The sequence below is a fragment of the Carassius auratus genome, chromosome 14 (assembly GCF_003368295.1).
Source record: "Carassius auratus strain Wakin chromosome 14, ASM336829v1, whole genome shotgun sequence".
Lineage (NCBI taxonomy): Eukaryota > Metazoa > Chordata > Actinopteri > Cypriniformes > Cyprinidae > Carassius > Carassius auratus.
Genome location: NC_039256.1, coordinates 18,022,665 through 18,050,637, shown reverse-complemented (window position 1 = coordinate 18,050,637; position 27,973 = coordinate 18,022,665). Strand labels below are relative to the sequence as shown.

At 36.2% G+C, this 27,973-nt stretch overlaps 2 protein-coding genes across 3 annotated transcripts in view; both read left to right on the top strand.

Annotated features, from left to right (window-relative positions):
- The window catches only part of LOC113113858 (RING finger protein 44), a 1,123,463-nt gene that overhangs the window by 143,397 nt on the left and 952,093 nt on the right, over positions 1–27,973 (top strand). The window lies entirely within an intron of this gene.
- The window catches only part of LOC113113848 (centrosomal protein of 85 kDa-like), a 57,094-nt gene that overhangs the window by 641 nt on the left and 28,480 nt on the right, over positions 1–27,973 (top strand). Inside the window, exons 1-3 of one of the 2 annotated variants that reach the window (XM_026280358.1) lie at positions 4,860–5,301; positions 7,746–7,904; positions 26,436–27,142. In XM_026280358.1, the coding sequence (XP_026136143.1) occupies positions 5,253–5,301; positions 7,746–7,904; positions 26,436–27,142 (915 nt within the window). In that variant the 5' untranslated portion in view covers positions 4,860–5,252. Of the gene's footprint in view, positions 1–4,859; positions 5,302–7,745; positions 7,905–26,435; positions 27,143–27,973 lie in introns of those variants that run through there. The other variant, XM_026280359.1, reaches the window with a different exon arrangement.

Genomic DNA, 27,973 nt, shown 5'->3' with positions numbered 1-27,973 from the left:
CACTCGCTCCAAACCTCAGGGAATTATTCATGCGGTTCTCTCTCAAACCAGCCCCCTATCTGTGGCAAAATACAGGAGTGAAATTGTCAACACTGGTGGCATGGTGAACAGGTCTCTCTCGGTCCTCTGAGAGGAAATGTGTTGTTTGGGTCGAGTAGAAACAGCCTTCATTCAACTCCAAGAGGGTCAAAGACCTTTGTTCTGTAAAAACATGATTGGTGGTTAGAAAAAAAAAATGAGACCGATGTTTATGGAAAATATTGTAGAAATATTATCTCACTCTGCACCAGTGTTGATTTTAATCGGTGCCAATTGACTCTGTATTATTGTATTGTTTCAAGTAACATATTTTCCACAAATGCTCTTGACATGGACCATTTATCTACAAAATGATTTTTTTATTAGCATTTTCTGAATAAATTTAAGTAGTGCATTCTCTTGCAAAACTCGCCTGTTAGTGTGATGTAACGAAGGTGTTCTGAGTATGTTAATGTCTTTCTACATGGTTGCATATCTGGTTGCTGAAAGACCTATGTTTTTCTAATGCTCAAGTGTTTCTAGGTGGTTGTCAGAGCATTGATTTGTGGTTGCTAAGGTGTTCTAGGTGGCTGGTAGGCCCAAGCTAAGAGCCCACAATGCTATGGTTTTCTATGTCAGTGTCAGGGTGTTGCTGTGTGATTGCTAGGTTGTTCTGGAAGGTTACCAGGGGGTTCCTTACTGGCCCAAGTTAAGAATCCACAATGCTATGGCCATGTTGGCATGACATTGATGCAGTATGTGGTTGCTAAGGTGTTCAATGGTGTTATGTTAGCATGTTGCTATGTGGTTGTCAGGGTGCTCTGGGTGGTTATTAAGGTCCTGGGTGGTTTTATACTAGTTGCGTGAAGATCTCACAATGCTAGGGTTTTCTAGGTGGTTGGCAGGGTGTTGTTGCTAAAGTATTTAATGTTTTGTGTATGTTAGTATGCTACTATTCAAATACCTTCAAATCTCTATTTGTCTCTAGAGGTGTCTTTACACAGTTGAGTAACAGCTGCACTGCGCCTGCTCAAAATTTAGTGTAAAGATGTAATATTGCATCAGTGCCGCGTGAAATCAATGCGGGCCAGATGCGGGCTGTATCTGGACTGAAACTGCTTGCTGTCTGGGACCCACCTTAGTCCCCAGTATCAAACTATACAGTGGTAATTGTTGTGTAAGCCACAGCATGAAATGGTATTTGGAAAGATGCTTACTTCAGAAGCGCTTCTGTGCCACCTGCAGTGTAAATTTGGCACAGAATGTTTAGGTCCCACCTTTAGTGTAAGTTTATCTTTTTTAAACCATAAGTCAGATCACTCATGCCAAATTTAAACTGCAACGGTGGCACAGAAGCTCTTCTGTCTTTACACAGACTGATTAATCCTGCTCAGAGTTGGTATACATTCATTTACGCAGATAACAAATACAAATCTGTTCTTTGATACCCGGGACTGAAATGGGTCAGAGCAGGTTTAAATTTAGTCTGGCTTTTATATAGCATTATGTCTTTAGTTGACATATTCCAAATTTACACGGCAAAGGTGGCACAGAGGCATTTCTGAAGTTGCATTTTAGGTGTATTTACACATACTGTTTAATGCTGCTTACAGGTGACATAAATATATTTGATATAAAGGCTGAGGTGAGTCAGAGCAGGCATAATTTAGTCTGTTTTTTTATGTGATATTATGTCTTTACACAGAATTTTGAGCAGGCACAAAGCAGCCTTAATTCGACTGTGTAAAAATGCCTCTAGTAAATTAATAGCACAACTCTCCTCAATAAACTGCATGAGCTGAGTTATCTTTCATGTCTGTAGCACAACAGCCCTGGACAAGTTGTGTGCTGAAGTTTGATGAGCGGTATAATGATGCTTGCATTAGCAGAGATTTGTTGAGTGCATTTAGGCATTACCACACACCATAGAAGTTCACAGTGGAGTGTGAGCGCTCTTTGTGTTGTGAAGTGCTGCTCTGTGAATGGAGTGAGTGGGCAGAACTGTGGTTTAGAGCTTCTGTTGTTGTGGAGACAGGCCTCAGTGTCATCCAGTACCAGGACTCTGTATAGTCTGCAGGAATGTCTGCTCTGTGTCTTTCTTCACTTCCTCAATATGGTTTCCATATACACAGGTAGCTGTTTAGCAAGTCCCAGCACGTAGCAGAAGCCTTTTTCAAAGTGCAGTCTTAGCCTCAGAGAACACGCCATTATTATTTACTCACTCTTTTGTTCCAAGCTTGTATGACTAACTTTCTTCAATAGTGCACAAAAGAAGGATTCTAAGGAATATTACTGTTGATGTACAGTTGCAATGAATGTGGGTGGAAGCTTTCAAGCCTCAGAAAAAATGTATTTAGTGAACTTCTGAATTTGATTTTTTTTATTTTTATGAATCGGTTGATCCAATACACAAAACCAGTCTAAAAGATTTGTTCACCTATCAGAATGATTTTGTAATGAGTCACTGAACTTAAGTGGAAGATTATCAACATTTATTAACTTTTTCAATCACACAAAGCTATTTTATTTTATTTGAGTATATAATGAATACATTTTAGGGTGAACTGTTCCTTTAAGAAACTTTACATTTTAAATGAAGTGTAAGTCAAGTCCTTCCCTTTTCTGTGCTGACAGGACTGCTTTGTCAAATTGGTGACTTGTAACTGTATGCATAATAAATCTGATGAACTGGCCTTGAGAAGAGGAAATTATTCAGCTATTGTGATTGTATGTTTTGGAAAAGGCTTTTTAAAACTGATTTGAGCTTTATCCCTTTTATCTTTTAAAAAAATATATTTTATTCAGCTGCTGTAGAATATGTATGTTTGCTACCATTAGATGGTTGGTGGGACATTGCTAAGCAATTAAGCACCAACATTTTGAATAATAATAATAATAGAATTATAAGGAATAGTAAAACTTTTTAAAGCACCACTAATATTTTTTGAACATTTAAAACATGTTAATTGACAGTGTTGTCTAAATGAGTCCATTGCAGTTGAATGCATGTTCATAATTGTGAGATCATAGGCAATTTAATCAGGATAATACAATTGCTGTCTTGTTTTCTCTCGCTTGTCTGAGACAGTTGATGCTAGACTCAATCAGACAGACGACTGACCATTGTTAATCTTCCTTGTGTGTTGTGTGCAGTTTGACACACTTTAATTAAATTTCATGTGTACAAAACATGCATCATTTATTTTCTCTCAAATTATTGTTAAAGCATGTTATGGTGTTGAAGTACCTTGACTTAAATACACATTGCAATTGTTTCCACAGCAATCGTGATAATTGTAGATGTTATGCAGTATTACATATGTGTAATGAAATATGGAAGTTGTGAAAAATCAGAGCAACAATTCTTATGTTTTGTACATTTGTATGTTGCACAAGAGACAAAAGCAGAGTTTACTGCAGTGCAGACTTAAAAACTATCAATTTGTTCTCTCAGACTCTTGTAAACTGAAGTTCTCAACGGGGTAAATAGATGTGAATGCTACAAAGAAATGTTGAGAGAGGAATGGCCCATTTGGGCAGCTTGGACAATCACTCTAGTCTGTTAAACATGTGTGGAGTGGGAACAGTCCCAAACACCCTGAAATATAAATAGCAGTGCTGTGTTTCCCTGTGAAGGAATGTGCCATGTGAATGGGGGTGAGTGTATTTGTTGATTTGAACCATGGGCACATTTAATTTTATCCACGCAAGACCTTGGCAACAAATACCACTCTGTATCAGTGTAGCATTTTATAGTAACTTTAAATCATCAGAAGCATTACAGAATATTTACAAGATCCATTAAAATTATTAGTTTTAATTAAAGTGAAAAATATAAAGTGAAAATAAAATGAACTTTAGAATCAGAATCAGAATCAGAATGAGCTTTATTGCCAGGTATGTTTACACATACGAGGCATTTGTTTTCGTGACTGAAGCTCCACAGTACAAAAGAATGACAGCGACAGAACATAAAACACATAATAAAATAATAAAAAATACAAATAAGTAGATAGTGAATGACAATATACAAATTGACTATTGTAGGCAGGTATATTACAAAATGCAGTTATGTATGTACATGTGTACATGTGTATTATGTGCAAAATTTAAGTGTATACTAAGTGTGTTAGATAAATAAGTGTATGTGTATATAAATACAAAGTGTAGTGTGTTCGCAGTTATTATCAGCTGTTTAAATCATATTAATAATGCATTAGCTTATTTTTACATCAACTCCATCCATACTGTATGGGAGATAGATATTGTCACACTTTTAGTCCAGTATATGCTTTATATGTATTTCATATACATAAGTCAGTTTAACACATGACATATGCATTTAAGTAGTTTTTTTTATTTATTACATAAAAATATTACATATACAAAAGTTACATTACATGAGGTATGTTGTCACAATGGGAACCTGCCTTTAAAAAGCCCATTGGTAGAAGTTTAAGCAACATTTAAGCATTATATAAAAAATAATAATAATAATAAAGTTTAAAAATAGGCTAATACTGAATCTAACCATTTATATGGCCAACAAATTCTAATGAATAAATTAAATATACAAAAGTTTTAAACTCATGTTAGGCCTACTACTTTTTATTTTTATAAAAGGTTATGAAGTCATGTTTTAAAAATACAGATAACATATATAGATAACATCCATTCTGATTTAAAATTAAATGTTAAATATATATATCTGTTTAATTTCATCATAAATCCCAGGGAAAATAAACTCTGCAATTGAAACTATCAGTTAATTAATTTTCCGACTTATTTCAGAGGAATTCTTGACCAATAAAGGGTTAAGACACTTTTCACCCGTGTGACAACTAGCCCCGGTCTTCTCTTCTAGCCCCGTGTCTTGGCTCCGCGTTTGGTGGGAGGAGTCCGTGTCGCTCGCCTGGATTGTGATTGCGTTTCTCCGCGAGGAGCTGCAGGCAGTGAGGTCACATCCTCGCGATGCATCTGCCAGCGAGTCAGAGAGCGATTACTAGTCCATAACTCCGGCTCAAATCTGCGACATACGCGCCAGCCTTTCAGGACTACGGCGTAGCGGCATATAAACGCGTTGATTTCAGATTCTGTGCGCAGGTTCTTCCAGTCTTTGGTGGCTATGGAATGCGGTTTCACTTAAATAGCTCCCGCTCTTCTTGGTGGGCTCGTGCATTTTATCTCGGCTCGTTGTGTTGGATCTATCGGTTTAGTGTGTGAAACCGAGCGCGATGTGGACCAGGAACGATTTTGAGGACGGATTCGACGCTTATAAATTAGGTAAAAGCCTAGCGCTTGTGTAATGGCACACAGGAACAGCCATGTTTGATGTTAGACTGGCGCGTGTAACGGAGCGTGTATTGTTCCGCGCGCGCAGCCTGGGATAAATTAGATATGTGATGTTCCGTTATGAGCGATGTGATGTTATTGAGCTGTGATGGTTTGACAGCATCACTCGTGTCACCTTCAGCTTTGTCTTTGAATCAGATTATGGACACAAGGGACTCTAACGTGCTCTCTCTTTATTGGAGGGGTCCTTTTAATGCAGTGTTGTGGCACATAGATGTAGCCTAATATCTGTGTACCACAACCCTGCATATATATATATATATATATATATATATATATATATATATATATATATATATATATATATATATATATATATATATATATATATATATATATATATATATATATATATATGAAGAAAATTATTATTTTATTTGTCTAGAATATTTATTTTGTTTCAGGTTTGTAGCTAGTACTATTAATGTTAATAATAAAAAATAAAATAGGAAAAAAACTGATTTTATTTAAGTATTTATAAATGTGTTACTTTATTTCATTAAAATATTTATGTAGGCATTTTTATTTACATAATTGTAGTTTTTTTTCTTATCAAATATTCAAATAAAATGTATCTTTCTTTCTATTTCTTTCTTAAACAATTTTTTAAGTGGTGACTGTAAAATCCAAACAAACACGTGTTCAGTATTTAGTAGCTTGTGTTTTTACACTTTCTGTTTTCAAAGTTGTCTAGATACTAATGCCACAGATTCTGACAAGTCTCTCTGCCAGTGTTTTTAATAATTCATATCATGTTGCTTAACTGATGGTGGAAGTTTCTGGTGTATCATCAACAACAAACCCTGTGTTTACCCGGGATATTTACAGATACAGATGACTCTGTCCCGATGACGATGGCTAATGTGGATCACTTTCATATGAACTGGTTTGAACTTGAGGTTTTTCTACCCAGGAATTATGGAGACCTATAATTTTGGTTCTGACCTTTTCAGCTGGATCTTGACTTCTACCGGTCTTGAACTCTTGTAGATTTGAGATTTTTTTTTTTTTTTTGTCTTTCTGTATTGCTGTTTCAGGGAAAATTGCTTCAAACTCAGTTTGTGCGTTTTCCATGATGTATGGCACAATAAAAATGAGTGTGGGTAGATTTTGCTGACTGATCTTGAAAAGAAAAGGACAATGTTTTTGCTTTCCAGTTTCAACTTCCAAGAAGTTAATGATGAATTTGAAAATATATTTGTAGTAATTTTTCACCAAAATATTGTATTATGAATCAATATATATATAAAAAATGATCTGCTATTTGGAAGTATCAGCATGTTCCGAGATGTTGGCAAGAGAGATTAAATATCCCACTGCCTAAATGGATTATACTTCAGAATAGATTAGGTGAGCAGATATTGGGACGAGCCCTCTAGGGCAAGACTGAGCGTTCGGTTCACTGAACTTCACCTTGTTTCAGTGGTTTAGTAGTTTTTGGCCCACAAAATAGCAAATATGTGAGAGGTTGTATTTGTCATGTATAATTAATTTAGTTTGTGTATAGTTTACCATTCAAAAATTTGAGGTCAGTATGATTTTTCTTTTTATGTTATCAGAAGAATCTTGTATACTCATTTATTTGTTTTAAAATACAGTAAAAACATCAATATTGTGAAATATTATTACAACTTGAAATACAAGTTTATTATAATATATCTTAAAATGTAATTTTTCCTGACAAAGCTGAATTGTCGCAACTATTTCTCTAGTCTGATGATTTTGTGTTTAAGAAATATGTCTTATTATTATCAATGTCGAAAGCCGTATTCTTTGATGAATAGAAGGTTCAAAAGCTAAGCATTCATTTGTAATGTTATAAATATCTTTACTGCGACTTTACATCAGTTTAATATGTTAGTGCCAAATAAAAGTATTAATTTATTTTAAAAAATTACTTGCCCCAGACATCTTAAATACAATGTATATTTAAGTGTATAAAATACTAAAACAAAACTATTAATTTGAATAACTATTAATAATAAAACATACTATTAATATGAGTTATATAGATTTAATTTCGATGACATTTGGTTTGCTTAGCAGTTCTTTTTATTTATTTATTTTGTTATTAATTTTTTTAAGATTCTGAATAAGAACGAGCTGTTGATTCTCAACCCTTTGTTGGTTCCCGTTCATCTCGTTTCATTGATGACGTTATGTGTTTGTAATGTCTGTCTGACATTTACAGCCTGGAGAGTCGCTGTTTGCAGTTTGCCGTTTCTGAATGCTCACGTAACTAAATGACTTTCACTGTGAATAAACAAAGTAGTTTAAATGCTGATACAGTTTGAAATCATGTGCTTGTTGGATATGACATCCCTCTTGTTTGTCTCCTCCTCTTCCATTGTAACCCTGTTCTGTTTGTCTCCTAGGTTCGAGCACGTCCTCTCCTGGATGGGTCCCAGGCTGCGACTCGGCATGGCAAGCTTCCTCTTCTGCCACTGGAATTAGCAGCCGCGGGCGACGTCACAGCGCTGCCTCAGACAGTGGTGATACCGGCATCGGCACCTCGTGTTCGGACAGCGTAGAAGGTACAAGATGTTTATGATGCAGCATACTTTTGAACAAACCGCATGTGGCCCGCTTGGCCCATCTTAATCTGTTTTTGTGAGGTGCAAAACGTGTCGCAGTCTCCTTACGCTTCGCTTTAGTCAGACAAAACCATAAATAGGATTTGCTCTAGTTTCGCATTGACCAACAAATACAGAGATTTTAATGCTTCAGCAAGATCAAACTGTGGCTTTCTTCCTGTTATTTGTCGACCACTTTGATTTTTGAGAAGTTACCTTGAGCAAGCAACGGACTGTAAAAGCCTTTAGAAATAGGTCACACTTCAGTGTCTCTTAAATATATGTAGGCCAGTGAGTGCAATGACTTCTGGGTAGAGATTATAAGATGATGAGTAATGTGCAGAAAATTCTGCCATGCCAAATAACGCTAAGTAGATTTTTTAATGTTCAGAAGAAAATGTGATCACAGCTTTCCTGCGGAAGCCAATCAGTATGTTGATATTCAGTTGCTAGGGTATTCTGGGTGGTCAATGTTGTTCTGCTTGTTACTAGGGTGTTGCAAGGTGGTCAAAACACGCCTCTATTGTTTTGTGGTCACTAGAACAATTTTGTTGTCTCTCCTTTAATGGAAATCTATGAGGTTTGTTCATCCCTGTTTTATAATCATAACTGATAGATCTGTGCTATGATACATCATGTGTTTTCCAGTGTGAGCTCTCAGTTGGAGGCACACGGTTCTGCCCTACATTTCAGCAGCCAATAGCAAACATCCTTCTCTCGCCATTCTCACCCTACTTCCAATCCCACTGTTGTCTAAAGGGAGTTGACGTTTGCCTGGCTCGGTGCCTTAGGAAGATGGAATCAAGCCTGTCCTGCCGTCGGGTGGAGCGCGGTCATCCTCGTATTGATTACAGCTCACTGCTTTAATTGATTACTTTATCATTAGCACAGTAAATACGCCTCTGCTCAGGGCTCTAGTCAAGGTCAAGCACAGAGCCACAGGCTGTTCATTCATTCTGTTGTGGTTTTGGCTTTTACGAAAACTTTTGATTTCATCTAAATGCCCCAAATGGTACAAGAGTGAGTCTAGTCAAACATGATCTCAAGAGTTTGTCTCAGTGCCGATCTAGATGCAGGCAGCCAGTACGAGTTGGCTCCAGAAGTAGGGCAGATCTGACATGGAAACATCTGTAATCGCTGTGTAGGATGAGAGCCGTGATATCACCGCATGGTAGAGAAAATAACTATGACCACCCCTGCACTGCTAGACCTGATGACTAATCTCCAGAACTTCAGCTTTCGAAGCTGAATTTTAATGGCTGTCATTCAAAAGTTTTCATTGCCTGTTTGTTTACTTTGATTATTGTTAACATCTGATTATGCTTTCAATAATAAATCTAAAGATATTCCCACAAAAAACAAAAACAAAGAAATTTTGCAATTTGAATCATTTTTGCGCAACTATTTTAACAAATGGAATTGCGAAAATAAGGACTGTTCTCAAACAGGTTTCCTGAACACTCCCTTCAATTTATATTGGTTGGTCAAACAGATGTTCCCACCCCAGTCTTTCACCATTGGTTAAATCATGGTTGTTTAGGGGGTAATCAACCTAGAAATGTCTAATTAATAGTTTTATTTACACATTAAGTTTGGATATTTTTATCATTCTTCAGCTTTTTAATGATGGCTGTTTTAATGATCCAGCTGCTTTTTTTTACCCTTTTGCACTACACATGGTTAAGCCTGTGAACAAGTTATTTGTTGTTTGTGGTTTATTTTTGTTTAATACAACTAGGGCTGGGCGATATGGAGCAAAAAATATATCTCGATATATTTTGCTATATCTCGATATACGATATATATCTCGATATCTTTACAGGAAAAATAACCCCCAAAAAACTACTGCAAAAACAAATATGGCAAATATTACATGTTAAGGGGCCTATGAAACATTTTATTTTTTTCTTCACCATATGTCTTATTGTTACCTAATTCTGTGTGCATAAATGCATAAAAACAACTTAATTAGTTAAAAAAAATTCTTAAAATAGCCTTATGTGAAATGTTTTTTTCCCTTCAGAAATTCTGTGTATTTACATTTTACTGATTATCAAATGAAGGCATAAAACATTCATTTAATTTATCTTTTAATTATTTAAAATTAAGCAAACTTTATTTTTTGGTAAACAAAGGGGATTTACTATTAAAAATAAAACATGGGAGAAATGTTGTGTGATTATTCCTTATAAAATTATGTTCGTTTGATTTTAATAGTAGTAGTAGTGGGCTATCTACATTCTGCTGTACAATAGTAATAGATTTCTGTCAAATACTTTTATTTTTTTCAATTACTTTACAGTTCTGTGTATGTGATACCACAGTCTATGATGTGATATGAGCTAATCTTACTCAAATCAAACGGTCAGATGCTCATGAAGTGACTCTCAGTGCAGTTCTGGAGATGTTCCTCATGTGTTCACGTCTTTATTTAGAGAGAGGAAAGACAATGTAATCAGCGCGAGCGTTATGCGAGCTTCCGTGTTTAATGAATGAAGACGCGCTTCTGCTCCATTCGTTGACACAGACACGCAGAACATGCAGGATTCATATTTAAATAGACTTTTCCGGGTTAATATTTGCAGATATTAGTCCATTTCGCGATTTGATGTAAGTGCATGACCGACTTTTGATTAATTCATTTAAAATTTGACCAATTCCGTGACATTCCGCGTTAAACTGTAGATTCCATTTTTATGACAGGATTCCGCGATTCCGTCCGCGTTTCATTGGGCCCTACAGTAGACATCTGCCTGCCGTTCGCCCTACGCCTTAAAACTGAAGTATCTCCATATAATGGAGCCAGTTGTCTTTTTTTTTTTTTTTTTTTTGACTAGTTCTCTACACGCGAGGTGAGAGGGGACAAAAGCAAGGAGGCGGGGGGCGAGCGAGCGGGGGCGAGCACAGCACAGGGAAGGCAAACAAGCAAAGTGGCGGAATCAGAATTTAAACAATATATCGATATATACGATATGTCAAAATCCATATCGTGTTTAAAAAATATCTCGATATATTTTAAATATCGAGATATCGCCCACCCCTAAATACAACCAAGCTGAAGTTTCTTTTAAAGTATCACTGTTTTGCTGCAGTGAGACCAGTGTGATTTTACAGGCAATACACTGTCAAGCTGAGCAGGACAGAGTAAATCTGATAAAGAAAGGCTTAAGAATGATTCTCCAAAATAAGCTTCTTTGTTTTAATCTGGCTGTGTTGTGCTGTGCTCAAGAATGGTTTTAAGCAGACCCGAAGTCGAAGTTCTTCTCTCCTGAATGTATTCTAATGAAGACTCACTGGCTGTAATCTACATGAAAATGAATACTATTTTGGGAGACTCACTATATCTAGTTTTCGGCGTACAATAGGCTTATTTCATTTTCACTCTATAAAACACTGAAACAGTCTAGTCTATTTAGCCATGATGTAGCTGACAGTTGGACCTTATCATTTATTGACTTATTTTGATTTCATGAGCTGAAAGAGTTAACACATATGATGATGATGACAATAATAAGTCTGAAATTCCCCCTTATGTTTGGGTATCACTGATCTAGTTTTGCATGTCTATGCTATTGCTAACTGCTAATCAAAGGACTTAGCATTTGCTGTGTTTTATACTAGGGGTGTGCTCTCCTCATGTGGATTTCATAATTAGCAGACGGCCTCATTACGGTTCATTAGAATGTGCCATATATCTGTGAGCCTGGAGACATGTCCTGCATTGAGGACATCCTGTCATATTGTACTCAGTCACTCTGAGCACATGTGACCTTAGATGCAGAGTCACCATGCCTCAAGACAACAGGCTTAAAAAGGCTTATGGATTCAATACATTTAGGTTTATATACAATTTATAGGGAGATTTTATTTATTGCATTTATTTATGTAGTGGTTGATATGAGCTATATTGATATTGGAAGTTTAACTGTGCTTTCTCATTTCTGACTATTTTTACATTTAGATACATTTTAGATTCTATATGTGTCATCAGCTATCATCAAAAACAAGAATAATTTCATTATGTTTAATGTCGTCTATAAAATACCTAAACTAATAACTGTGTAATATTTTTTTTAATTATTCTATTGTTAGAACGTTCTTTAGCCTATAGCATTTAAAACTATTGATTTTATTTTACAAAGAAAACCCTTTAAAGTTTCTTCTGTTGATCTGTGAAGTTGTGTATATTTATATACATACATATATATTAATTTTATCAATCTAATGAATTAATTGTAACATGTTTGAAGGAAATTAGGTCGAAAGGTTGCTTGATGGTTATTATTTGTCATCTTGTCCTTTGGCCCCTGATGTTCTCATGACTTTTCCCTGTAAGATGTCTTCATTCTCAAAACCCTTTCCTACCAAGTGTCAGGTTTTCCTGTGACACGTGTTTAACCTTGAGAAAAGATGTCGCCTATTGAAGATTAATTTACCTACTTTCATTCACCTAAGGATCAGAATTTCCTCTTTCCCGCAGCTTCGTAATTTCCCCTGTGGGGCTCATGGCACCTTTCGTGGACTCCATTCTTGTTTCAACAACCCTTGCATGGGATTGATTTTATGACATAGCTTGACTTAATTCATCAAGAAACATGTTCATTGCCCCACTTGCCATACTCCTGATCTGTCTGAGTAATGATAAATGATCAGTAATCAAATGAATGCCCTTGATCCGTAAACATTTGTCCTTGAGCGTTGTTTTTACCAGGTACTCATGCATTTCCATGGAGCACTTACGCAATGTAGTACAGGACGGTCAGTGTCATCTTGTTGTGTGAGGATCAGCTGTGTCGAAAGGAAACCTGAGTCACTTGACTTATCAGCCAAGAATAAACACAGAGGTGCCCCAAGACTTGCTGGAAGGGATGCCTTGGATGCCACTGAAGCACCCATAAATACACAAGGAGCGACCTCAACACAGTGTCATGCATACTGCTGTATTTGTGCTGCTTTGCTATTGCACTGTTTTTAGCCTTTTAACAGCACTATGTCACACATCAGTGCTTATTTATAGGAGTGAAGCCATTATCTGTGTATATAATGACAAACATATATATCTGCATTCAGAATAAAACTAAAAGGGTGTAAACTAAAGTCCCATTTAAGATGTATCACTGTTCCATTTAATTTCCATGATTTAAATATGCATTACATATAGTGCATAAAAGTATGATTTTTAATGCATATGTTTGAATGTTAAACCAAAAGTCTGTCAGAACTTAATTAACATCACATTTTTAGGTGTAGCTTTTTTTTCCTCGCTTTTTTCCATAGTGCAAATATGCATTATATATTTATTAAATTTATATCTTTATTTATTTATGCTTTTTCAAAATAAGTATTCATTATAGTTTTTCGACTCTGAGCAGATCCCTATAAATACGGTTACTTTATTGTTCTGTTTCACATGGGTTTCAGTTTATCTATGGTTGAATAAAAATGTGAGTATATATTTACATTGACAGGTGGTAGTTTATTATTGTAATTGACAAATTAATAATCTTTATTATTTTTCAAAACTGGTTAACAATCTTATATAAGTTGCTCTGTAAAAGAAAAACTAGCATCAATCCAATGGTATTAACCAAATCGGTGTCTTCAAATCTGTGTGATCTTCAGCGAACATCTTAGTCCCAGGGGAATTCCTGGTCAAAATGTTACCCTCGATTAGATTTGGCCTAGATTAGCTCCTGGTATTGTCTGATTAGCCAGTTGAGACTAGCGTATTAGCATTTGACTAAGAGTTGGGTAATGCAGTTAGCATGATTAAGGGAGTATTGTTTGTTCAAGGCTTTCTGTGCCTTGTACCCCTTAACCCCATCCCAAAACATATTTCATATCCCAGCTGCTCTGAAGCCATCGCACTAATGATGTCTTAGACTCTGAATGAGGAATGAGATTTTACATTCTCTTCTTAGTTTACATGAGTGCCAAAAGCGTTTTCCTTTTAATTTTCAATTTAACTTTCAATTATGTACATTTCATTAATCATTAATCAAATAATCATTATTCATCATCTTTTAGAAAAATATAAAGTTATTATAATTGGAATAATTGTCAGTGACTGAATTAATGATAATTAATGCACACCCGAGGTGGTAATACAGCCACAATGTGAAATGTTTTTTCAAAAACTAAAATTTCTTGATAAATGCCTAACAATCTACATAATAAAGAAAGCTTGTAGACTGTATGACTTAAGTCCTTTTGGGTCATTCTTAAATTCTTATTTTTTATTATTTTTTTTTTTTTTGTAATGTGTGATGTTGTAACTTGTGAAGCCCTGACTTCCAGAATGATTTTTCTCTGGCATCTGCTTTGAGACAGCTGGCATCTTCATTTACTCATCTGACATACTGTGTTGTTGTGTTGAAAGCTCAGTGTTGTCAACCAGTGTAAAAAATCCTGCCAGCTTTGGGTCATCCAGAACTAACCCACCGTTTCACCGTCAGGATTTTCAGTTCATGTGAACGCTGGCTCAATCAATTCTGAATTAAGGGTCAAGTCTACCCAAATAGGATTTTCCATCTCAACTTCATAACTTGGATCACCTAGTTTGCGTTGTATTGTATGTAAACGTTCAATAAGATGCCTTGTTTTTATAGATGAGAGCAGCGTGAAAGGATGGAGGTCTGTCTGTGTGAGGCTTTCTAATTACATTAGGAGTGCAGCCACACTCACTCTTGAAAGCTTCTGCCCTGCCCTTTTTAATTAATAATCTCTATGGGTTTTAACCACACAAGCAGCATGGGCTAACTTCCAGTTTTTACTCACCGTTGAAAGCAGATCTGTTTGGTATCCAGCATATCTTGATCATAGTATGGAGGAAAGAGAAATGTAAGGACTTGTGAAAATCACACAAAAAATATGCTTTTGTAAGGAAAAGACTAGACAAGGTCAGCATTTGGAATCACATGGTAGACTCACTGTAGCTGTGTTTATGGAAACCATGCTCTTATTGGTTTAGTATCATTTTGCTTTTCTAGACATTTTGATTTTTTGTTTGGTTTGAATCATGAACAAGACTCTTAACTCACTTCTCGTCGATACTTAGGTAACTACAATAAACCACAAGTTTCCAGTAGCTTCTTAATGTGGTTTTGTCGTTCTTCTTCATTATTAAAGTGATTCATCAGTATTTTTCCATCAAGATTGGTTGACTAGATGACTGTGTATTAGTCGTCCAGCCCGCTATTTGATTAGTGAGCTTGACTATAGATTTTTTCCCTTTTGTTTTTCTACAAATTCATCTTTATTACAGCACCATCACAATCAAAGTAGCGCTTGGTTACAAATTCATCATCTTTAAAAATATATTTCAAGACGTGTTGTGAGTCCAAATAGTTTTAAGTGGAGATTCATGTTTCAGGCTTTTGTCTTGTTCTGTGTTGTTGATGTTGTTGCTCTGTGCCATTGCAATTAAAAAAAAAGTAAAAATGTTTTTTATTTATTTAGAGCTTTCTTATGACTAACTAGTTGACTAATTGTTCAGACAGTATGCAGACTAATTGATTTTCAGCATCCCTGATCATGGATGTAGAAGCAGGACTTTTGTTTACTTGTGAAACATGAGTCATATCGCCACCCTCATAGAAAACAGGACTAAATCTTGTAGAAAACAGTACATCATTCTATGAAACACCTCCTCGCTGAGACTGGGTAATTTCTCTAATTATGTACTAAAGGCAAGGCTCGCAAAAGTAGGTTAGCACCTCATCTGTAGAACATATAGTTTTTGACTGTTGAAAGATCACCAGTGCACTTTAGCAATTTAACATTATCCATAATTACATAATCTTATGAAACCTGTAGTCCCAGAGACCTTGCATACAGAATGATTCATGTTCAGTTCACTAAGAGGAAGGAAACTATTTGGGCTTAAGTGGCTCTTTCCACAAATCCCAAACCAAGCTTTGCTTGACTTTTCCATAGTGGAATTCATTGAAAAAAGTAAAGGTCAGGTCTCAGTTATTTTATGTAATGTTGTTTTGCTGATTTGCAGATGCATTTCACACTGTTAAACTCTGCATTTTTGGTTGTTGTTGCTCAAGTCCGCTAGATACAGCAGACAGTTGTTAGTCAACATAGTTGAAGTTGAGCGCATTAATATTCTTTAAAAAATAAAAAATGTTTCTGCTTAATTTTCACTACTGTTCAAAAGTTTTAGATTGTGCTCACCATTATTTTATCGAATCAGAAATGTAGTAATGTAAAATATTATTACAATTTAAAATCACTGTTTTCTATTTAAATATAATTTAAAATGTAATTTATTCTTGTAATTCAAATTGTTATAATTATTATTATATTCAACTTATAATTCATATTGAAGACAGTGGTGATCCTTAATAGTTTTTGTGGAAACAGTGATGTTTTTTCATGATTTTTGATGAATGGAAAGTTAAAACAGCATTTATTTGAAATGAAAATCTTTTGTTACATTTTTTAAATATCTTTACTATATCATTTTAATGCATCCTTGCTGAATTAAAATACTAATTATTTGCCTTAAAAAAAAAAATCTGACTCCAAACTTTTGAACTGTAGTGTAAAAAAGAAGTTTTTTTTATAATGAATTTTAAGCTTTGTTAGTCTGTGAAATTTGTAGCTCTTTAATTCATTTGAGTTTATTTGATGAAAGACCTTGAATGTAAAAAAGAGAGCGGCTTCTGAATGAGGTCAGAAGCTAATCCTCTCTCTTCTCAACACCAGACTGGTTTATTCTCATCCAGACTGGGCTGTTTTACCATTTTATCCCAAACTGTTCCATATGTTTTCTGGCACAGCTTAGTCATAAAGGGACCTTGTACATAGAGCTTCCTTTATGTTGACCTCTTTTCATCTGTTTGGGAATCACATGTAAGCCATTACGGCTGTGATGATGGTCCTTTTGTGTGAATGTGATCCTGTGTGTTAGGTCTCTGTTATTGTGCTCCCCGAGGGCTGGAACGTCTGTCACCAGGCTCCAGCTGCAGTGCGCTTGACTGTGAGGTCTGGAGTGATGTTTGTGTGAAAACTGTATGATAGTTGCTCTTTACTTTGCAGGTCTGGCCAATGAAAGCTGGGCAATTCTGAGGCAGAAAAAAATAAAAAGAAACAGACGAGAGACCGATCTTTGCATATTTAGATCTATCAAGTTGGACGACCATATTAGAGAAAAAATAATGCATGTTTGCTTGCGTTAGTTTATTTATTTATAAATTTTTTGTACATGTTTGCAGTAGTTTCTTAATTGCTACCTAATACTATAATCTTGTGAAATTGTTCTTTCATCATCTGCAGTGTTTTTCATGTGAAGGTCAAAGTGCCGCATGATGCTTCTGTTGAGAGGTACGTTGATATAAGGGCCTTTTAATTTTTCTCTTTTTATCAGTTTATCAATTTTTCTTATTTGTTGGTAGAGGAAAAGCTTAAATGTCAGCCTTTTTGGTGTGATTTTACGAAGTGGTTAGAACAGTTGAACAGTTTTATTTTGAACAGCTGATATAAAAAAAATTAATATCACGTTTTCTTTCATAATGTTTACTATGTATAATGGCATATTTATATCCAGACACATAATAATTACATTTTAAATGAATGAAAAAGTAATTTAAAACTAAATTAAGACTTTTTATAAATGTTTAAAAAAGTTAGTCAAATTAATACTATATAAAAATAAAAGGTACTATTTGTTATATTTGTTATTGAATTATTGTTACTTTTATTTATACATTAACAAATGAACAATTAAGTCATTTTAAAATAGTAAATAAAATTGAGTAATTCATTAATTAGAACTAATTAGAATTAATTAAAAACAACCTTTATTTTGATTGCCTCTCTTGTCCTGACATTTTCCTCACCCCGTATAGTAAGGGAGAACTCATGAATGAAATAAGACACGCTGTGCAAGGAGAGAGTGTATGAAAGAACATGTATGATGAATGAGAAACCACATGCTAGTACTATATTACACACTTTACCTCGAAGGAAGGAGGTAAACGGATTACACCGGGGCAGGATGTAACTCAGTTAGTGGGGCTTCACAGACTACTGTACAGTCTACTGGATAAGGATGTACTGTAGATCAATATGCATGCAGCCATAATGCTGCCTTTGCTTTAAAAGAAGCTGCTAATGGAAGGATGTGAAAAACCACACAGGAAGGGATAGTATCGTTGATGCTTTAGAGAGGAAGAGGAAGAGATGGAAATGGAAGAACTGGATCATGAGCATGAGCTGTCATTTATGTTTTTTTATGAATGTGTGTATATATGATTTATATAATTTAAAAGTTTAACAAAAATTAATTTAGGGCCCTATGTGATCCATTTTGTTTTCCAAAGTTATTTTTATTTTTTTATTCCATCTCACAATGACCCCTTTTAATAATTTCTGTATATTTTAATAATCAGATACAGTGTCTGATAAGTCGAATTCATGACATATTAAAAATTGTTATTATTTATTTGCAATTTATATGGTGATATGAGATTTAATATTTTAGAAATTCTGTGTAGTGTCTTTATTTGTAGTCCTTTTTTTAGTATTGGTACTTTGAAAAAGTACATTCTGCCATACAATTGTAATATATTTGCATCACAATTTCTTCAAATGTAGTGAATCCATATTGCACAATTGACATTTCTTTTTCGACAAGATCAAGTGGCATGTTAGCAGTCATTCCTTTGAGTACGTACAAATACATGCACACAGACACCTTGTAATGGCTCAGCATTTCTGTTCCCAAAGCTGATAATTAGCCTGACCGGTTTGAAAACACACTCTGCATCATTCCCAGTCCTCATTAATGCTCTGCTGAGGCCTGTGTTTTTTCAGCTTAGAGTTGAACTGCTGTGCTCCTCCTGGTCTTACCATTGTGACCATGTTTACTACTACACTGTGTTAAATTAATACTAAAGGCTAGAGGAGATTACACACTGCCATCTGTCTGTCTGCTCACTAACACCGTCAACAACTTTACCAAGCTAGCACACAGTCTCCAGTTACTTTTAGTGTATAGAAAAGGTTGAATGAGCTGGCAGTGTGAATATTCTGCTAAATATCTCCTTTTTTGTTCCATGGAAGAAAGACGTTTGAGGGAGAGTCAATGACAGAATGTTCCTTTTTGGATGAACTACCACTCTAAATGGTATACGGAGTGCAGATCTGGAGGGGTTTCTGTCAGTAATTGGCTGTCTGGAGCGGTTGAGCTCAGATGACATGTAGCCGTATTGCTGCACAGTGCTGCTCGTGTTTCTGGAGGATTGACCGTGACCTCGTCTCGGAGTCGTTACATCAACTCTCGTGTGTCACTGTGGAATTCTGAGCAGCTGATGATGCAACAGCAAGCTGGAAATACTGACTGCTGACAGAACTGACGTGTCAGGAAGAGCTTTCCAGAGCCTTGGCTGAGTAAGGATGTCTTCCAGCACATCTATCTATCGCTCAATCGTTCCATCTTTCTATCATTCTATAGTTCTGTATCTACTGTTTTATCTAGCGTTGTATCTAGCATTCTATAGGTCTACTTATCTATCATGCTATCGTTTTATCCATCTATTGTTCTATGTTGCGTTCTATCATTCTATCTGATGGGAATTCCAGCCAATCGCCTGTGATTGTCACTGTGCGTCACACCGCAGGCGTCGAGAGCGTCAAACTGGCCGGAAGTCTTCATTTTCAATGTAAGCCGGCGTCGAGCAGCAGCGATGAGCGGCGCTGCGCGACTTGGCGATTGAGAGCGTCGAGGAGAGTTGAAATCAAGGCAACTTTATGGTAATGAGCTATGACGAGGTTGGGCAGCAACCAATCGGAACGTAGAAGTCCACCGCTTGAGAGCATTCCAGAGAACGCAGCTCCGACCACATTAGTTCCCAAGGACAGGTTGATTATTACTGTTTCCGGTTTGCAATAATCTATTATGTGTACCTGTTTGCGTATTATGATTATTTTCTGATTATACTTAAATTAAGTAATGTTTATACTTGATTATATTTACTTAAGTAGCATTTTCAATCCAAGACTTTTACTTGCATCAGAGTATTTTTACAGTGCTTTAAACATTATTAGGTAAAGGATCTTAATACTTTGTCCACAACAATATTTAATGAGGTTAACTTCTAACGTTACCCTCCTTATGGTTAGTCTTCACAAGATCAACAAGCTTGTTTGCTTTGTGGACGATTTAAATACAAAATAAGCATTCGATCTACGTCAGCGCCTGAGCGCTCACGAATCTTTCTGCAGCGTCATGAGCAGAGAGCGGCCAGAGCGATTTTTGACGCCCTCGACGCCGGCGGTGTGAACGCACAGTCATGTGACTAATTGAATGATGTCACCTGGGTTGTGCAGTGCCCAAATATGTTGTGAACCAGTAATAATCACTGTGCCTGATTTGAACTTGCCATTTTTGTCTCCATATTGCTGTTACCAGAAACCATCACTGATTCAAGAAGCACCCATCATGTCATTTATTTTTAATATGCCTAAACTTTTATTAGACGTGCCTTGGCCCAGGGCCTTTACCAGAATGGCTCTTGAGTTCCGTGTTGGTCCCCAGCAACCGTCTTTTTGGCGCCGGGCTAATGGTGATAGACTTGCCAGTGAAATCTAAGAGCAGCTGTTAAATATGTGCTAATGTAGTCCAAAAGCAGGCGGCACACGCTTGACACCTGATGTCAGAGTGTGTTGTGATACTCTAGATATGGAGTACTCACATGTACGCTTACTCATAAACATGTGCAGTTCTTCATTAATGTTGCGCGTAAATGACCATTATGTGCAACAGCACCATTAATTTAGCATAAAAGTGGAACATATGACTCATGTGCTACATTTCAAGCCATCTGAGGAGGTATGGCTGCAAAACAACATTTAACCTGCTTTAGGTTTTTATCTCTGAGCTGTGAAACCAAATAATTGACTGAGATGAACTTGAGATTCAGATCAGCCAGGATCAAATGAACAAAATCAACCGATTTGTTGAATCAAAGTTTTCATTTGAAGTTTCACTTCAAACCAATGATTCGTTAATGACCACAATTTTTAATTCATTACAGTTTTCTCCAGGGGAGAATATGAAAAATATGTTTAATAGAGGAATCCTGTGAAAAACGCAGTGATCTTGATCTCATTGATCTGTCATGCTGTCTTTCTTTCTTTTTCTTTTTTTTCTTTTTTTTACCTCTCAAAGTCGATTTTATGCTACGTAACAATTTTGAGAACGTTCATTTTTAGCAAGCACTTAATAAAAAAATAAACGCATGTATTCCAGCTGTGAGGGGTTGAATGACTTGCTGAGAGGGCAGCTGCAATAACAGTACTTTCTGCTCACTCTGGGTCAGGGAGATGGAAGTGAAATCTAAGACACGTTTGGACACAGATTGCAGATGTTTTCTGACAGTGTCCGTGTGGACGTCATGCTAATTGATGTCACTGAGGAGGATACGGGGGTGGAGAGCTGTTGTGATGTGACTCTTATGACATAAGGGTGTTATAACGCTGTGTGTGTTTGTGTGTCCGTAGCATTTCACTTTGGCGAGTTAAAACTCTATTAGTGTAGCCACAGAAGCAAACCAAATCGATCAACAGGATATATCCATCTGTCTGTTGTCTAACATTCTGTCTGTCGTTCCATATCATTTCATCCATCCATCAGCCTATCTATCTGTATTTCCGTGAAAGTATTTTTTTTTTCATCTGTCCATCCATCTTTTATTATACCACTTTTTCTTACTCTTCTATTACTAAATAATTACTATATATATATATATATATATATATATATATATATATATATATATATATATATATATATATATATATATATATATATATATATATATATATATATATATATATATATATACAGTGGGGATCGAAAGTTTGGGCACCCCTTGCAGAATCTGTGAAAATATGAGTAATTTTCAAAAAATAAGAGAGATCATACTAAATGCATGTTATATTTTATTTAGTACTGTCCTGAGTAAGATATTGTACATAAAATATTTTAACATTTATTCCTCAAGACAAAAAAAATGCTGAAATTATTAAAATGACCCTACTCAAAAGTTTGGGAACCCTTGATTCTTAATACTGTGTTCTGTTACCTGATGATCCTCGACTGTCTTTCTGTTTTGTGATGGTTGTGCATGAGTCTCTTGTTTGTTCTGAACAGTTAAACTGAGCAGCGTTCTTCAGAAAAATCTTTAAGGTCCTGCAGATTCTTCGGTTTACCAGCATCTTTGCATATTTGAACCCTTTCCAGCAGTGACTTTATGATTTTGAGATGCATCTTTTCAGACTGAGGACATTTGAGGGACTCTTAAGAGCTGGGGGGTGAAAACTTTTGGAGTTTGAAGATCAAGGTAAATTGTACTTAATTTGTGTACCGGGAAACCGTACCGTTGCTTACGAAGGGCAGAACTAAATGGAAAAAAATTATATTTCAACAAAATAAGACAAATTTGGCGATCTTCATTGTGTTCAAAAGTTTTCACCCCCTCTTAATGCATCTTGTTTCCTTCTGGAGCATCAGTGAATCTTTGAATCTTTTTTAATAGTTGTGTTTGAGTCCCTCAAATGTCCTCAGTCTGAAAAGATGCATCTCAAAATCATAAAGTCACTGCTGGAAAGGGTTCAAATATGCAAAGATGCTGGTAAACCGAAGAATCTGCAGGACCTTAAAGATTTTTCTGAAGAACGCTGCTCAGTTTAACTGTTCAGAACAAACAAGGGACTCATTCACAACCATCACAAAACAGAAAGACAGCCGAGGATCATCAGGTAACAGAACACAGTACTTAGAACCAAGGGTTCCCAAACTTTTGAGTAGGGTTATTTTAATAATTTCAGCATTTTTTTTGTCTTGTGGACTAAATGTTAATATCTTTTATGCACAATATCTTACTTAGGACAGTCCTAAATAAAATATAACATGCATTTAGTATGATCTCTCTTATTTTTTGAAAATTACTCATATTTTCACAGATTCTGCAAGGGGTGCCCAAACTTTCGAGCCCCACTGTATATATATGATTTTATTTTATTTTTTTGATGATTTATAAATGTATAAAAGTAGGATCAATGTAGATTTTATCCATCCATCCATCCATCTATTATAGCACATTTGATCACATTATCATTATACCACATTTCAGATTTTTGAGAATAATCTGTCACAAGTAAATCAGGTACGAAAAAAAGTCAAAATCAAAAAAAGTTTTTTGATGATTTATAAATGGTTTGATCTCAGTAGGAGGAAGAGCTTTGTAGATTTGGGTGACCCACATTTCAGTCTCACAGGTACAAACACACACACACACACACACGGCACTGCATTTATCACAGAGCATCTGACAGAAACATGGCAAGAAACCCAAATCACACGAAAGTGCACAGACATTGACCTGAACACATCGATTCAGCCCTAGGGATACGTCGACCAATCATAGATCAGCCCTTCCTGATTCTCCCTCACCTTTGCTATGAGCTTCAAAACCAAATCGATTTCATTTGAAATCTTTTGAATCTGCCCCTTGATCTGTACCATGCTAATCGATTTGTGTAGACTGATCTCAAACATGGTTGTCACATTTACTCAGCCCTGATAAATAGCAGATGCTCATCGGTGGGTTAGCCCCCCATCTCCCCCCACCCCCCCACAGGGAGTTCTGGGAATGGAGCACCTCTAGCCCAAGGCTTCAGCAGTCCTGGTTTGCTCTGCCTCCCACTTTTCCACTCCAATGTAAATTAGAACCAGATGAGGTTATTTTGGGCAGATTAATCCAGCCTCTCTGGTATGGCCTGTCCATCCCGTTTTACGACACGGCACTCCAAATATAAGGGGGTTTAGAGGCAACTTGACTATACAAGGATAGAGAGTGAACAGTTTTTCAGTATGAAGTCATAGTGTGTGCATAAAATAGTTCATTATGTCAGGTTTATGTTATATGTTTTCCATTTCCAAGAGCTGTTTGTGTGTCTTCCACATAACCCCTCAAGTCGTAAAGGTGAACAGATGTTTGGCTCCTCCACATTTGCTCCTTCAGAAATCAGCAGACAGCTGCATTTGTATGTTTGCATTTGGTGCTATATAAACTAGAAACATTTCTTAGCTGTTCTCTTGCAGTTTCATATCGGAGTAAATATACACTGCACAAGTACTTTCACTTCTTTCTTTTGGTTTCACTTTACCTTTTCTAAGAGATGGTGAAGAAATTATGAAACCATGCCATAAAATTAACCATTTTCAAGGTCTTCGCTTGTTCATTAACACTGCATTTTGAAGGCTCAACAAAGACCTAGATTTAAAGGCCTTGAGATCCTCATTTACACCTGATATCAAAATACATCTCATCCATCTCAGGTGATCTTTGTGATCCAGTGGTCAGAAACACAAGTTGATGGCGTTGCATTTTAGTCAAAACATGGTTGTTGCACTGGAAGCAAAAGCGAGAGTAGTCTTGTCAGTCTGGAAAGCCAGGTAATTCCCTGTGATTTGTTTAGCAGAATACTTTGAGTGTACAGTACATCTGCAAGAGCAGCGTCTCTTCTGTAGAATGTGCCATCTCAGTTCTCCTTGGGGTCCAGCTGGTCTTCTGTTGGCAGACATTTTTGTGCCAACAAAGAGCCACATTTTGCAGACCTGTGTAAAGATGAGCTCCAGTTTACTATAGCATAAGAAGTTGGTCAAGAAAAAATTAATAAATAAAATTGATATGTAGAGTTCATTATTTGAGTATGATCACTGAAAGCCTGTCAGGGGTCTCCAATAGGACTTTGTGAATTATGGGACAATTTCTCAAGGAGTTTTCATAACTAACAAGGAAGTGAGGGAGCATGGGGGATGTGGATGGAAATAAAGCTGAATAGCAGAAACAAAGATGGAAAAATAAATTGGCTTATTCTTTGTATAAACATTATTATAAACTACCTTTGTGAGATAACCTAACATTGAAACATATAAATGAACCGATTTGATTCAAGAATAGTCAAGTCAAGAATATTCATTTATTATTAATGGATCAATATGATGACAGTAGATTACACCAACTGAAGGAAAGCGTATTATATATATTTTTTTTTTTGACAATTTTTTCATGAAAGTATTAAAAATATTAGTCCTCTTTTAATCAGCTTTATTATTAAAAACTAATAAAAATTGTTAGAGCTTTAGTAGAATAAGTATAGATTTAAATTTGCTGTCATGTTGTCAATTATGTAGAGATTTAGGAGAGTAAATAGAATAAGTATATAATGAAATTATAAAATATTTAATGGAATGAAGCAATAAATAAAATTGCTGTAAAAAGTAAGCATATATATATACATCATGCTTTATTTGTTTATTTGTACTGACTTTTCATTATGATTATTTATTGATGTAATATTTAATTACATATTTATTTGCTCTGTTATGCGCTACATTTTACCTCAAGGTGTTATTTTATTTTGGATTTTGTGCATTTCGTTTTAAAGGATATTTAATGTGGTACTTCACATACATTTTTATTTTTCCATTTACTAAATTAATTTACATTACAACATTCTATATCATTATTTAATTTAGTAATTTAAGTCCCTCCAAAGACTATTGTCGGATCTATAGTCTATAGTTATCTATAGTATAATAAATATAACATTCATAAAATTATTATTTTAAAATATTTATTATCGTTTTCTGCTTCAGCCATATTGGTGCATGCCTTATAAATGCAACTTAAATAATATGTGCAAACGACAATATATATGTGGCTCTGAATCCTGTTTTCATAGGTTTGAGGTCTGATGAAGAATTGTATATTTGATGTGTTTTTCTCCTGCAGTGACTCACAGTCAGATGAGTTCAGTCACTGTTTATCATGACGTGTTTGCTCCCAGTGTTTGTGGTCTGTTTTTAAAGCATGAAAGAGATGCTATGTGATTGGGAGAATCCCCAGTGCATGATGGGATATTGGAGGACTCTGGGCAGGGTCAGTATTAAGTTTCTTTCAGTCATTGCAGTCTCTCAGGAAGAATAAGAGTAGAGTGTGAAATGCTTCATTTGTGTTCCAGCATGTCCATTTCCTGAGATCATCATCACAGGACTGTGTCACTCCAAACTTTTCGGTCTGATACTTTTGGACAAGGGTTTGGAAAACAGTTCTGGGGGGTGGAAGTCAAATAAACGATTAACTTTCACTCGTCCTAATGAGACTTTTCTCTTTTCATTTGACTGTGAGAAGCATTTGTCTCTGATTCACAGTATGTTCAGTTTATATCCATATTACTGCTTGATTTAACATATGTAAATAAAGTTCATACTCAGTTGAGGGTGAACTTTTTCCATCCATAACAAACCAGCTAGCTGTCTTCATACTGACTGCAAAGCAATGATATCCAGAATGTGTTTACATTTAAATTAATGTTCTGTTTTCTAGTAACACCTGACATTAGCAGGAGCATTAACATTGTGAGTTAAGCCTAAAATGTCTAAATTTAGTGTCCCTTTCTGTCTGTCTCCAGACCACTCCAGCTCCAGCGGCACATTGTCCTTCCAGCCTCTGCGCTCACAAGGTCCCATCCCCACGGCCCACGTCATGCCATCTCCGTCCAGCTCCAAACTCAGTGTGCCCTCGGCCCCCACCAGCCCCTGGAGCAGCTGCCAGCTCCCTTCTCCCCTCGACAGCCCCCTGGACATGAAAGACCCTCGGCCGGTGCGCCGCTGGTCCTCCCTCACCCGTCTTACCAGCCAGGAAAAGTCCACCCCTTCTGGGAGACCCTCGTACCGCATGGATCCGCATGGATCCCTGGATCGAGGTGTGCTCTACGGCTACAGACAGGACCCTGTTTATTCAGACGGCTTTCTCTCTGAGAGCCTGCACAAACTTTCCACCAGCTCTGACTTTACTAAGTACGACCTGGGCAGCAGTAACACCCTGGGTAAAACGAACTCGTCTTGCTCCTCTCCGCTCAAGCCCAGCACATTAGACCTCTCCTATAGTGCCTTACCAGAGAGCAAGACGCCCACGATGGGCCAGGCGGCGCCCGGGCAGAGAGGTCCCACACTCAGGCACCAGGCCGTGGGAGGGTCGCCCATCCAGCCAGCCGTAAGGACTCAGATGTGGCTGAGCGAGCAGATGGAGTACCGGCCGGGACCGGAGGGATGTGGCTCGTGGCAGCAGGAACAGCAGCAGCGAGAGCGAACACGACAGGAAGGAGAACTCCCCCAGGTCAGTGTGCGATTGCTTTGACAGGAAAAATGGACTGCAGAATTGATTTTACCGTACAAATGAAGAATGCCTTGTAAAAGTAGGTTCATAGCACCCTCTGCTGGAGAGACAAGGTAAGGACAAAGAAGCAAAAAAAAAAAAAATGTTACGGCTTGCCTAAGCAAGTTTGCTTCGTTTATCAGACTCCTGTCTTTTTTTCAAATACCACATCAGTTTTTGTTTAAGGGATGTTCCAGATTTCATCCACACCAGTGTTATTTTAGTAATAATTATATACTCTTATAGCATTTATTAATGTTAGATTTTCGGGTTTTATTTTCATTTTATTTTAGGTTTTATTATTTTTGCTTACTTTTGTCATTTTCATCTTTTTGCATTATTTATATTTTTAACGTTTTGATTTAGATTTCATTTTATTTTATTCAAACTTATTTTATTATTTAGACATTATTTCAGTTAGCTGCAAAGGCAACATTTCTCATTTAATTTTGTATTTATTTTTTGAAGTTTTGCATCTAATATTTATATTTTATTTTATTTCAGCTGTATTTCAATACAGCTCATCCCTTCGTTTGTAAAAACAAACACTTACACCTTCAATGGAAGTCAGCTGGGCAGTCAGTGAACCAGAATAAACGTAAAAATCCACACAGTTTCAAAATATATTGAGAGGACTTAAACATTATCTGTGAATATGAGGCTAGTTTGATACAATCACTAGTGATCCTTGTTCAGGTTAAACAACAACAGCAAAATTTTCTCTCAGTTTGGCTAGTAGTTCAAATTTCTAACATTTCCAGGCCTCCTAACATTTTCTTAAATAGTGTCTGT